Source organism: Monoraphidium neglectum (genome assembly GCF_000611645.1).
Source record: "Monoraphidium neglectum strain SAG 48.87 unplaced genomic scaffold scaffold00057, whole genome shotgun sequence".
In the NCBI taxonomy this organism is placed as follows: Eukaryota; Viridiplantae; Chlorophyta; class Chlorophyceae; order Sphaeropleales; family Selenastraceae; genus Monoraphidium; species Monoraphidium neglectum.
The window spans coordinates 38,633-50,958 of record NW_014013571.1 but is presented as its reverse complement, the minus strand read 5'-3'; the positions used below and the strand labels follow the sequence as shown (position 1 = coordinate 50,958).

The 12,326-nt window shown below is 63.5% G+C and overlaps 3 protein-coding genes across 3 annotated transcripts in view; 1 reads left to right on the top strand and 2 right to left on the bottom strand.

Moving 5' to 3' along the window:
* Nucleotides 1-825: 825 nt before the first annotated feature.
* MNEG_0677 (peptidase M20) lies at nt 826-3,001 on the bottom strand (the record flags this gene model as incomplete). Its single annotated transcript, XM_014050847.1, has 6 exons — nt 826-957; nt 1,330-1,444; nt 1,701-1,772; nt 2,213-2,280; nt 2,560-2,704; nt 2,958-3,001. 6 exons carry the CDS (start codon nt 2,999-3,001, stop codon nt 826-828), a joined length of 576 nt encoding a protein of 191 aa, XP_013906301.1.
* A 905-nt stretch (nt 3,002-3,906) lies between these two features.
* Nucleotides 3,907-6,159, bottom strand: MNEG_0676 (Cytosolic non-specific dipeptidase; the record flags this gene model as incomplete). The annotated part of the gene is made up of 6 exons (XM_014050846.1): nt 3,907-4,000; nt 4,397-4,539; nt 4,889-4,954; nt 5,208-5,435; nt 5,759-5,792; nt 6,143-6,159. The coding sequence occupies 6 exons, from the start codon at nt 6,157-6,159 to the stop codon at nt 3,907-3,909; spliced, it is 582 nt and encodes a 193-aa protein (XP_013906300.1).
* Nucleotides 6,160-7,820: 1,661 nt separating this feature from the next.
* Nucleotides 7,821-12,326, top strand: part of MNEG_0675 (hypothetical protein) — a gene marked incomplete at both ends in the record, with an annotated part of 6,089 nt that continues 1,583 nt past the window's right edge. Inside the window, 8 exons of the mRNA XM_014050845.1 lie at nt 7,821-8,937; nt 9,124-9,426; nt 9,597-9,728; nt 10,348-10,455; nt 10,634-10,738; nt 10,965-11,151; nt 11,295-11,573; nt 11,748-12,257. Coding sequence (XP_013906299.1) covers nt 7,821-8,937; nt 9,124-9,426; nt 9,597-9,728; nt 10,348-10,455; nt 10,634-10,738; nt 10,965-11,151; nt 11,295-11,573; nt 11,748-12,257 — 2,741 coding nt within the window. The remainder of the gene's footprint in view (nt 8,938-9,123; nt 9,427-9,596; nt 9,729-10,347; nt 10,456-10,633; nt 10,739-10,964; nt 11,152-11,294; nt 11,574-11,747; nt 12,258-12,326) is intronic.

The window sequence follows — 12,326 nt, the reverse complement described above, 5'->3', positions numbered from 1 at the left end:
CGGCGCTGCTGGCGGTGGCCGGGGCCGCGGCGGCGGCGGGGGTGACGTGCAATTCGTCCGTGCGGATGGTACCATGGGCGGCGGCAATGGCAACGTGTGCTTCAAGTGCAACCAGCCCGGCCACTGGGCGGCCAACTGCCCAAACGGCTGAGCACCAGCTGCAGCCTTGGGCATCAGCAACTACCTGGGCTATGGATACATGTCCCCCCTGAAAATCGGGGTCCGTGGGACTGTTGTCGTGCCTGCAGGAGTGGCTGTGTATCGTATTGCCTACATTGTCCTTTTCAGTCTGTGTTGTGGGTGAGAGGTTTGTCTTTTGTTAAGTCCAGGCTGTCTTTTGGCAGGGGCGGCTGCCTCTTGGGCCGCAACAACACATGACTGTTCACATGCGCAGATGTTGCGACTGCCTTGTCACTTGCAACAACAGCGATTACACAACCACATACACCGTAAATGGCAAAAACCCTGGACTGCGAAAATGCACCCAGTAGAGGGCGGGCGGCGGCGCAAGGGAGTTTATACATGCAATCGCCGCCTGTGCAGCGCAACGCTGGTCCACCGTAGGTCTTTGCAGAAGGCAAAGGTGGGGACAATGATCTGATGCACAAGACACAACTGCACGGCCGCCCCTACGATGGCACCTTGTCTGCTACAAATTGCAGTGGTCAGTATGCCAACGCCCTGATATACACCTGTCACTGCGCCCTGAGTGTGCAGCATGACCCAACACGGCTTCAGCACTGCGGTTCCAGCGAGGCAGCGCGCCAGGACGCCTGCCCATCCCCGCCGCCGCGCTGCATGCCGCCAGCCAAGATGCTGTGGAGCTCAGAGCTCAGAGTGCGGCTCGGCGCCGCCGCCGGCGCTGGCGGGCCCTGCCACAAAGGGCTGGCGGCCCATGCGCCCCAGCTCGGCCAGCAGCAAGATCCAGGCCTCGCTGCCCTTATCAAACATGGACACCTGTGTGTGTGCACACGTGGGTGTGGTATTCGTGTGTGTGTGTGTGTGTGTGTGTGTGTGTGTGTGTGTATGTGTGTCACGGAACGGTCAGCAAAAGTGGGGGTCAGGGAGGAGGGGAGTGGTGGGTTGAGCACGTCCAAGTGTGCGTGTGGTGTGAGGAGCGGCGTGCAGGGTCGTAAGCACGGCAGAGGGAAGTGAGTGGATGCCGGCGGGGCGCACTCAGCATTACCGCGCGCGAAGCGTGAGGCCGGGGGGGTCCATCCAGCTGCGCCCGCCCGCTCGCCAGTGGCCGAAACGCAATAGGCCACCACCCACACGCACGCAGCGGTCGGGTGCGTGACAGCTGCAGGAAGCGCCGGCGCCGCGGCCCACCTTGAGCCTCTCGTTTGGCGCGTGGATGTTGTCGCCCAGGGAGAAGGCAAACACTGTGGTGGGCACCCCTAGGATCTCCTGGAAGTAGGCCAGGGCCGGCACAGTCGCGCCCTCCCTGCCACAGTTGGCATGTGTGTGTGTGTGTGTGTGTGTGTGTGTGTGTGTGTGTGTGTGTGTGTGTGTGTTAGAGATGCATCAGCGTTTTGCGTCCCGACACAACGAAATTACAGAGCCCCATGCACAAAAGGCACGAATGAATGCGCGCAATTCAGAATGAATGCGCGCAATTCAGAGGCGCAGCCCAGCGCGCGATGGGGCCGCAGGCTGGGGAGTTGCGGCATCGTCAGAGACTGCCCGGTCCGGGGCCTCACTTGAAGAAGAGCGGGTCCGCCCCCATGACCTGCTTCAGCACGCGAGCAGCGGCCTGGTTGCCGGGGGTGTGCCTAGGGGAAGTCCAGGGATCGGCCCTGACACATGGCAAGTTGCAGGGGTGGCAGGGTATGGATGGGTGGGGTCAGGGGTCAGGGGTGGGCGGGGTGTCAGGAAAGGCGAACCGGGGCGGGAGGGGTGACTTGGCCGTGAAGGCACCGCAGAGGCAGAATGATGTAGGTGACAGAAGCGTGCGTGTTCCCAATGTCGCATGGGCTGCTTGCCGCAAGGCGATAGCGACAGCAGCGGCGTGGCCCTGGACGCGCGGCGGGACGCGCCGAGCATCTAGCACTCGAAGCGGAGGGACACCCGACATTCCGAGCGGCTGCAAACGCGGGAAGCCGCTGCCTAGAACGCCATCAATCGACGCTTACAGACACTCAGACGAGTCACATGTCAGGCTTAGATAAGCAGGGACCCGATTGACGGCTGGGTGCGGGCTGGGGCGCCTCACCTGAAGCCGAGTGTCGTGACTGTCATGTTGACGAAGGGCGGCCGGTGCTTCTCTAGATGGGCCCGCACCTGGCCGGGTATGCAGGGGGGTGCGGTCACGTGTGTCACAAGGCAAAGCAGACGCGGAGCACGGGCTGGCCGGGACGGGTTTCCAGGGACGCCCTGGTGCTGCAGGTGCGCGGCGCACCACTGCAACCGAGCGCGCAAGGCGGCTCGGCCGGCCGGCCGGGCGGCGGGGTGGGGCTGTGACTGGGTGGGGCTCGGGCATGGGGTCCAGGGCCTGCTCCCTTCGCTTCAGGGTGCAGCAAGGGTTTGCCTGCGGGGAGAGGGGCGCGCGCGGCGCCCCACCTTCTTGGTGATGTCGCCGGGGACCTGGTTGGGCACCAGCCGCAGCGCCAGCTTGGCTGTGGAAGTCGCTGGGACGATCGTCTTGATCCCGTCGCCCTGATAGCCAGATCCCATCCCCACGATCTCGAGGGTGGGGCGGTACCACCTAGTTTAAGGGGGATGGGGTGCGAGACTGAGCAGCTTGAGATGCTTGAGGCGATTGCAAATTCGTGGACGATCTCTCGCGCTGGCGTTTAAGGGGTTGAGCAGACCAGAATCATTGAGCGCGATCAACCCGCCCCCACAAATGCAGTGCACAGGTAGGTTTGAAGTGCTCGCAACCCCTTCAGCGCCGCCGCCGCCGCCTCGAACGTCCCCAGCTTTGCGTCTGCCTGTTTCCACCGCCGGCTTCCCCTCACCTTCTCTCCAGGGTGGTGCGCCCCTCCTCGCCCCAGTGGCCCATTATGCCGAGCGCAGCTTCAGCTGCCTGGTCAAAGGGAAATCTCTGCGAATTTGTGATGCAGTTTTGCGGTGCAGATAGGAATGATAAGGAGGGACGGCAGAGGGCGCGAGAGGACACAAGGGGTCTAGCAGGGGGGATGGCTGGGCCGGGCAGCACCCAGCAGGGGCAAGTCCCGCGCCGACCCGTCCCCAGCCACGGCAGCGCTGTGTCCTTGCCCAGCGGCTGCCGGCGCCCCCCCGCCGCTTGCCGCGGCCTCGCGCGCGGCCCAATGGTCGCGCGGCGGCTGCATAGATGAGCCGCCTGCAGGCCCATGGCGCGCTGCTGCGTCAGCTTCCCCCGCCAGGCCCGCTGCCCAACACCCTCCAACCCTCCCACCTCCATGTCTTCCCTGTCTTCCTCTGTCGGCTCCACAACCCCATCATAAAACCCCTCCACCAAGACCTGCGAGAGCAAGGGTCGCAATGAAAACAAACACCTCGTGTTGCGGGGTTGTGACTGCGCCGCTCGCACCGCCCCTGTGATCAAGCACCCCAAAAGCTGCCCGCCGTTCCGGCCAGCACGCAGCAGGGCTCGCGCGCCAGCCGCCACTAAGCGGTCCCGGCCAAAGAGCAGGGCGGCAGCTGCAAACACCATCAAAAAATCATGCTGCAGCCGACAGGGGCGCGGTGCGCCCTGCGCGCCTTGGCGGTTTGAGGGTCCCTCAGCGTGGCCAGCAGCTGCACCATTGCGTGGGCCGCATTCTGTATGCTCCCGCCCTTGGTGCCTGCGGGAGACACGAGGAGCTGAAAAGTGGACCAGGCCCGCCGCGGCGGCAGCGCGCCACTCACACCAAGCGGCCCCGTGCTGCGCCAGGGGCCCTCGCCGACGGGCCGCCCAGCCCGCCAGCTGCTCTTGAATGCGCGAGATCAGCGGAAGCAGAGGGGCCCGCGGGCTGGTTGCGCACCGCTGTGGATGTCAGTGTGGGCCGTCCGCACGTCCACCTGTAGGGCCACGGCACCCCTGCGAGCCGCATGAGTACGTGCACGCGGCGAAGAGGGGATTAGGCGGCAGCTGGTTCGCGGCGTCACGTGCGGTAGCTTTCATTTGCGGAAGCGCGGGCCGTTGCATAGTCAGGCAGGCGCGATGCAGGGGTGTGCTTTCGGTCCGGAAGCAGAGTTGCCCCAGCCGCCCTTGTCCAAACCAACCAAGCAGCCGGCCCCCTCAAGAGCGGCAACGCGTTGCCCGCTGGCCCCTCCAGCCCGTTCATGACGGCGCACGCCTGTGCCCCACAACCTCAGGGGCCGCGCCGTGCCGCGCCCAGTCAACATCGGCAAAGTCAGGTCAAAGCAGCGCCCGCCCCTGGTCAATGCCCATCAAGGCCACCACTGCCCCCGTCCGCCGCTCCCCCTCCCGCACCTGAGCCCTGTGGCTATTCCCGGCTGCTCCTTGCTGATCTGAGACCCGTCCGCCGACAGCGCCAGGTCGACCCCCGCCAGCAGGCCGCCCCTGTGCTCCCGCAGGAACGCCGCCAGGTCTGGGCTGCCGATCTCCTCCTGGCCCTGCGGCGGCGTGGGGCGGGGTGGAGGCCACCGCTTGCGCACGCGCACGTCGTAAAACGCATGTGGAGGCGTCCGCTGGTGTGCGTCGCGCCGAGCGGCAGCGAGGGGCTGGGGCGCAGACACCGTCAAGGCCAGCGTCGCCCCGCCTCGCGGGGCGCACCGGTTGCCCTTGGCTGCTGGACTGCACAGCTTTACCTCGTACCTCCCCTGCTCGCCTGCCTGCCTGCCCGCCGGCCTGCCCACCTGCTCACCCGCCTGTCGCCCCGCACCCTCCCGCCACATCAACGCCAACCCACTGCTACGGCTGCCCCCAGGCTCTCAGCCATTCCACGCTGCTGTGCCGCCGCACCTCTAACAAGAACTTCACATTGACAGGCAGAGACCCCTCGCTGCTCTGCAGGTACGATTCAACAGCCTGCGGCGGCGTTGGAGAGTGACCAGTCCTTTTTGCTTGTGTGCGCGCGCGTTTGCGTATGCTTGCTGTCATGCCTGTTGGGCAAGGGGTGTACGGTGCGCGTTGGCACACCATGCTGTTGACGCAGACTGCAGGGATGCACCGCAGGCCCCTGCACACGCACCGCACGCCTGAGACACATAAATCAGCCGCGATCGCAGGCGCTCCCCCCCTCCCCCTCTTCCCCTGCGGCGCACCCCAGGCGCGCGCTCACGTGCACGGCGCCGAGGAGCCCGCCTTTGTCGTCGTCCACGCCGCGCCCCCAGAACATGCCGTCCCTGATCCGCGGCTCAAAGGGGGGGTCGTCCCACAGGCCGAGAGGGTCCACCGGCTGGACGTCATAGTGTCCGTAGATGAGGACCGTTGGTGCAGCTGGGCCGGCGCCGGAGTGCGACGCGTACACCACCGGCTGTGGCCCCTCCGTCTGGAGGACTTGCACGTCCTGCGCCGCGGGGTGCGGGCAGTGCGCTGAGCGCCGCAAGGCGCACGATGCCTGAGCTGGAAAGCTTGTTTTTTGTGTTGATTCTGCTGGCCAGGCGGGTGCGCTCGGCCTTCTGGGGGGACCACGGCTGGGACTGAGGGGTTGGGCTGTGGCAGTGGCCGGGCGTCGCCCAGCGTGCTGGGCGGCCCCAGCCGCGCCGAATCATATCCAGCAAACAGGTGGTGTTTGCTGTTCATGGGGCGCAGCCCATCCATGCGGGACCCCTCGGTGAGTCTGCACCATGTTTGGCCCTGGCAATTCCCTGGTTCCGCTTCGCACCGCACCTGCAGGCCGATAGCAGTCAGCTTGTCATGCAGCCTGAGCAGCAAGGCGCGGCGTGGCGGTGCAACAGTGAGCAAGGCAGGGCATTTGGGCTGCAGCCATGCGTGTAAACATGCTGGCGCAAGCAGCAGGCTGGCTGTAAGCGCCACGACGGTTCAGCATGCGCCCTTGCTTGCCCCTCCATGCTCCAACTCAGTGCCGCTGCTGCTCGCACCAATCCGCGGCGGAAAGGATGCCGTCCACATGGACTTTGTCCCGGCTGCTGCTGACGCTGGGCTCAGCAGACAACAAGAGTAGATCACGATGGAAGTGCTGCAGGGCACGCTCACGGGACGCAAGCGCTGCTGCTGCTTGCGAGTGATGTGGCGCATCAGCTGCTGTGCCACCAGGCGCCGAGACGCATAGCAGATTAAAACACAGAAAACCACGTACAAACAAGCCGATTGGCGGGCTGGCTGTTTGCTTCATTATTACGCGATCATTCGAGGGTGTGCTGTTGCGAGGCCCGTCAGAGTACACCGTACTGCAAGCTTTCTCAATCTTCTGCAAGCCATAGGACTGGGGTTTTGCGGGCTCTATGATACCGTAGGGTATGCACACGTTTGGTGGTGGTGACGAATGCAGCACGATGAGGCCCAGTGTCAAGCAAGCAGCAAGCCAAGGTACAGTAGCATTGGCGACTGAGCGATCAGGAGGGCTGTTGGTCAGAAATGCCATGCGGCACAATTTGCTCTCAAGTCCAATAGCCAGCATCTTTGGGCGAGTGCCAGCGCCGGTCAACACCTCCAACAGCTGAGTGCATGCCATCGCATGCCCACTGCAAGCATGCAGTGCACGGAGTGCAGGCATGCTTGGAGTTTGAGGGCATGGGTACGGTACAGCATGGGTACGGCACAGCGGCAAGAGGTGGCAAACTGTCAGGGATGTCAGCAAGTCTCGATGCGAGCTCCGGGCCAGGCTGTAGCGGTTGTTCTTGTGGCTGCCTGGTGCACCCAGCAGGGGATGCTGCCCTTGCGACGTGGCAAGGGGATGCTGTCAAGGGAGAAACACACATGCCATCAATACATCACAAAACACCTTTTATGATGCAGGCTGGCGCCGAGGGCCCTCACCAGGGCCGTCGATTAGAGCCCGCCATGCACGCAATCACTCGCGCCTCTTGAAACTGCGATCGAGCCATGCCAGCGGGGCGGCGGTGCACGCACGTGTAAATCACTTGGCTCCCTTGCCTTTCCTGCGGGGTATAATAAGCATGAGGTACCATGCTGTGGGCAGCATGCTGGCTTTGATTCTGGGGGGGTAATCACTCTCAGGCTCTCGCCCCCCAAGCCGTCACCCGGTCCCTGTGTTTGGTATCGGGGGCCGCCGGCATGCAGGGCACCCCCTGGCGGCTCAGCCAGACGCCGAACTTGAGTGAAAGACTTCGAAGGTTCGAGATAAACCAGAAAATCACGCGATGAGAGCCTTTCCCGGCCACTGGCAGCCACGCGGGAAGGCCATGGAAGGTCACTCGGCATAGAGATTTGGTGCGAAGATGAATCCGCGGGAAGGCTACAATAGAACGGCGCACATATCTTCCTGACTCCATTGTTTGCTCAAAACGCGGTCGCTGTAGACGGATTTTCTACACGGCTCGAACGTCAAACATTCCGCGCTGAAAGCTGCTCAACCCCAAGCAGCCGCCCAGCATCTCTGGTGGCACGTCAAGCACTCAGGTGAGCCACCCAAAGCTTGGTGACATGTAAACTTGACAATCCGCGCTGGTCTCAGGGCTTGTCACGCAGAGGGTTCCTGTTGAGCACCTGGTGACTCAGGACTGTAGCAGTCGACAGCTATGCTGGCCCGCGGGCCTCCCTTCTTCAATTGTGCGGCGGCCAAAGCCTTGTGACAGACAGTCAGCTCGGCATTCTCTGTTCTGCCGACCAGGGCAGTAGCACCCTGACATGCTCACAACAGCAGCCACCCGTCACCCCCCTTTGCACTCACCCCTTTCCCCAAATTACTTCCCCCTCACCCTTCCCGGCCCTCCCGCATCCCCCTTGTTCCCTCCCCCCCAGTCCCACCATGGCCCGCCACCCGACGGCGACCGCCGTCGCCATGGCGGTGCTGCTGCTCGCAGCGCCCATAGCCGCCGCCAGTGTTGACGCACAGCGCAATGGCCGTGAGCTTCAGCAGCTCCCCGGTCTCGGCGGCCTCACCAGCGGCCTCACCGGCGGCACTGGTGGCAGTCTCCTCGGTGGTGCCCTCAACACCGTCGGCAACGTTCTCGGCACTGTCACTGGCGTTGCCTCCGGCGTGACCGGTGGCACCACCACCACCAACCCCGTTGGCGGCCTCCTTGGCGGCCTCCTGGGCAGCTCCGGCAGCCTCCTGGGCGGCTCCGGCGGCCTCCTGGGCGGCGTCCTGGGCGGTTCCAACAGCACTGGCCTCCTCAGCGGCGTCCTTGGCACCGTTACTGGCCTGCTTGGCTCCAACCCTACCGGTCTCCTGAGCACCCTCTCCGGTGTCACCGGCGGCAGCCTCCTTGGTGGTCTCACCGGCACTTCCGGTGCTACCGGCGGCCTCCTGAGCGGTCTCACGGGCGGCCTTGCTGGTGGTCTCGTCGGCGGTGTCACCGATGTCCTGGGCAACATCCTGTCTGGCTCCACCTCCGGCCTCCTGTCCGGCACTGTTGGCGGCCTCCCCCTGGTCGGCGGCCTCTTTGGCAGCAAGTCTGGCCTGCCCGTTGTTGGCGGCCTGTTCAACAGCACCCAGCTGAGCGGTCTCCCTGTTGTGGGCAGCCTTCTGGGCAATGTCCCTGTCCTCGGCAACGGTGGTCTCCTCACCAACCTCCTGGGCCTGGCCTCCGGCGACCTCCTGGGTGGTGGTGGCCTCAACGCTGTCCTGAACGGTGTCCTGAACAACGCTGTGGGCCCCGTGCTGGAGACTGCGGCTGGCCTCCTGCCCGGCGTCACCAACGCCGTTCCCCTCGTCACCAACCTCCTTGGCGGCAACCAGAGCTTCATCCTGGCACCCACTGACGTCTCGTTCATTGGCGGCAAGGGTGCGCTGCTGTCCAGTGTGCTCTCCCTCAACCCCAACGCCCTGCTCTCTGTTGTGGGCATCACCAAGCTCCCCGACATCGGCAACATCACGGTTGGCATCGACGGCAGCTTCCTCTACAACGGGCCCAACCTGAACGGTGAGAGCAACCACATGGGATTGGTATGCACCATTATGACGGTGATTTGCATGATGACTGTTGCGGGCTGTAGTGACACGCTGCACGAGTGTCTCGACTCCCCTGCAGTGTGTTTGTGCCGTCATCACAGTGCACACCTCACCACAGCACTCAGCTGTGCCCCCTACGCTCTTCTCTTCCCCGCAGGCTCCACCAGCGTGTGCATCCAGGTCACCGACCTGCTGTCCACCGCCCCCATCTGCATCGACCTGATCCGCAACCTGCAAATCCCCGCCGTTGGCGGCATCCTGCCCCTGGTGTTCAGCAACAAGACCGTCATCGACCTCAAGGGCGGCACCAACTTCACCGGCAACCTGCTCAGCGGCGTGGTCTCGCCCAACCTCAACCTGGGTGGCATCCTTAGCGTTGCGGGCCTCGGCCTCCTGCCCGATGTTGGCACCATCAACATTAACAAGGATGGCACCTTCACCTTCGACGGCATCCTGAACGGTGCGCATTGAGTCTGACAAGAAATAACTTACTGAACAACAATCTGAAATGGCTGACAGCCTGCCACTGGTAGCATCATGTGCCTCAACTGCCCTGCCTTTTTTAAAGGGCACACCCACTCAACTCCAACCCTCCATTGACTGGCTGGACCCTTGCTGTCGCACTTGCAGGCACCACCATGTTCTGTGCGGTCGTCACCGATACGCTCTCGACCCTGCCGCTCTGCCAGACGATCTCCAACCTGCTGCCAGCTCTGCCGTCGATCCCCCTGCCCGTCTGCCTCCCCGGCTGCCTCAACGGCGGTGAGCTGCCATGATGGACCAGCTGGTGTGCTGACATTCTCAGCTGACCGGGTCCCTCACATCAACATTACGGTGAAGCTATGTTTGGCAATCGCTCCCAGCCCCACTTGCACGTCTTGGCACATGCAAAAACAAGTGATCATGCTCTCCCTCCCAGGTGAATGCAATGGTCTGCTCAGTTGCAACTGCACTGGCACCGGTTTCACGGACAACATCTGCTCCACACCTGTTGGTAGGTGACCTGACTTGCAGTGGTTATCATTGAGATGATGCTGGTTTGGTTGCTTTGTGCCTGGGTCTTTGGAGCCTCAGGGATTGCAGCAAAGGCAGCAAGTTGGGACGCCCATTCAAGCACACTCAACGCCTCAAATCCTTTGCATCCATCCCTGCTGCACTGCAGTGTGCAACCCTGCTTGCCAAAATGGCGGCCGGTGCTCTGACCCGAACACGTGCGACTGCACTGGCACCGGGTTCACTGGCCCTACCTGCACGACGCCCGTTGGTAAGCAGGAGGTCAAGGCTTTTCCTGTGAATTTCTGATAGCCTCCGTCTGGTGTGGTGTGTCAAGTAGGGGTGTCGCTCAATTTCCCCACCATATCGCTAACCTACCCGCTTGCAGTGTGCACCCCCGGGCTGTGCAAGAACGGCGGTGTGTGCACGTCCAACAACACCTGCAACTGCGACCGCACTGGGTTTACTGGCCCGACCTGCACGGGGCCCCCGCCGGGTGAGTGGGCAGGTACTGGTGGGTGGGGCGTGATTGGTCCACGAGCAGACGCAGGGTCATAAATGCTCCTGACCCACACAATGGTGTTCAGCTTCACACAGTTGCAGAATCCTGGTTGGAGAGAGTTACAGTGGCTTTGAAAGGTGTCTTTTCCCACGCATGCTCCCTTCTGGCGCAGTGTGCAACCCCACTTGCCAGAACGGCGGTGCTTGCATCAACACCAACAAGTGCGCCTGCCTGCCTGGCTTTGCCGGCCCTGTGTGCAACTCCACTACCACTGTTCGTGAGTGCTCCGGGAATTGGGTTGCTGATGTTGCTGGTCAAAACAGTGGGAGGAGCTCGGACAACCAGTGGGAGGAAGGATGTCGGCATTCGAACATCACCAGCATGTGTGCAAGACGGAGGGTGCGTGGGTCTGTGGACACTGCGCGCCCCGAACTCAATGCCATCCCCTTGACCCCAAACCAATCACCTGACCCTTGAATCTCCCCGCTTCTCTCGATCTGCAGCCCCGCCGGGCACCACCCCCGATGCCACCTTTGTTTGCCCTCGCGATGGTGTGTGCAAGATCGCCGCGCCCGGCGTGCTCAAGGCTGCGCCTGGCCCCAATGGCTTCGTGGTTGTGTCTACCTCCAAGCCTGGTGTGGGGACTGTGGGCGTCACCTCCGACGGCGCCATCACCTTCACCCCGCCGCTGTGAGCGCTGGCCCGTGCCCTTGGCAATGGTGGGAATTGTGGGCTGCCTATGTGGACTAGACTGCACGTGAGGCGAGAACGGCTCGGATTGTTCATAATCGCCTTGCCCACAAAGTCGCCATTCCCTGCGTTGTGTGACGCAGGGGCTTTGCCGGCAACACGACCTTTGTGTCCCTGGTCACCAACGGCACCCTGGCCAAGAACCTCCTGATCCAGCTGTCCGTGACAGACCCTGCGCCCCCGGCCCCCACCGCCGGCGACGACACCTTCAACTGCCCCTTCAACGCCGACTGCGTGATCGCCGCGCCCGGCGTGCTCGCCAATGACGCCACCACCAACCCCGGCGGCAAGGTTGTCGTGGTCAGCAACACCGGCAACGTCACTGTGACCCCCGCGGGTGCCATCACCCTGAAGCTCATCCCGTGAGTGCAGTTTTCCCAAGATCTGGGCTTGGTGTCATGTGCAGACACCCCCCCCCCCCAAAGTCGACGCCTGGGCATGGGCACAGGCATGGGCAATGTTGTTCATATGGGTCGCGCCTCATGTGGGGCCTGGCCTCTGCCCACCCACCCTTGCTGACCCTCGTGCCCATGCAGGGGCTTCGCTGGTGACGTGGTGTTCAACTACACCATCAACGACGGTGTCTCCATCAAGCCCGTCACTGCCAAGGTCACCCTTGTTGTCCCCGGCTCTGACACCGCTGGCGGCGTCACCGCTGTTGCCAACTCCTTCCTGCTGCTGGTTCCTGCTGACGGCACTGCCAACAACGCCAGGTGCCCCGACCCGACCCCCGGCCTGGCCGAGATCGTCAACGCTGCCGTGGCCAAGATCAAGACTGTTGCTGGCCTGACCAGTGTCAATGGTGCGTTCTCTCGGTGCGACCTGCTGGACCAGGGCAAGGTGCTGGTGACCATCATCTACACCATCACCGCCCCCACCGCCGCCCCCATCAACACCGCCCTCGCCGGCATCAACTCGCCCCCTGTCGTCGGCACCGCGGCGGCTGGTGACAACATCTGCACCTCCTCCCTGCTGGGCTCGCTGTGCAACGGCACCGTCTTCACCGGCCTCAGGGTCACCGACGGCTGTGCCACGACTGCCCAGCAGTGCATCCCCCAGACCCTGCGCCAGAAGCGCTGCGTCGTGGACGGCCCCGCCATCGGCGGCTACACGTT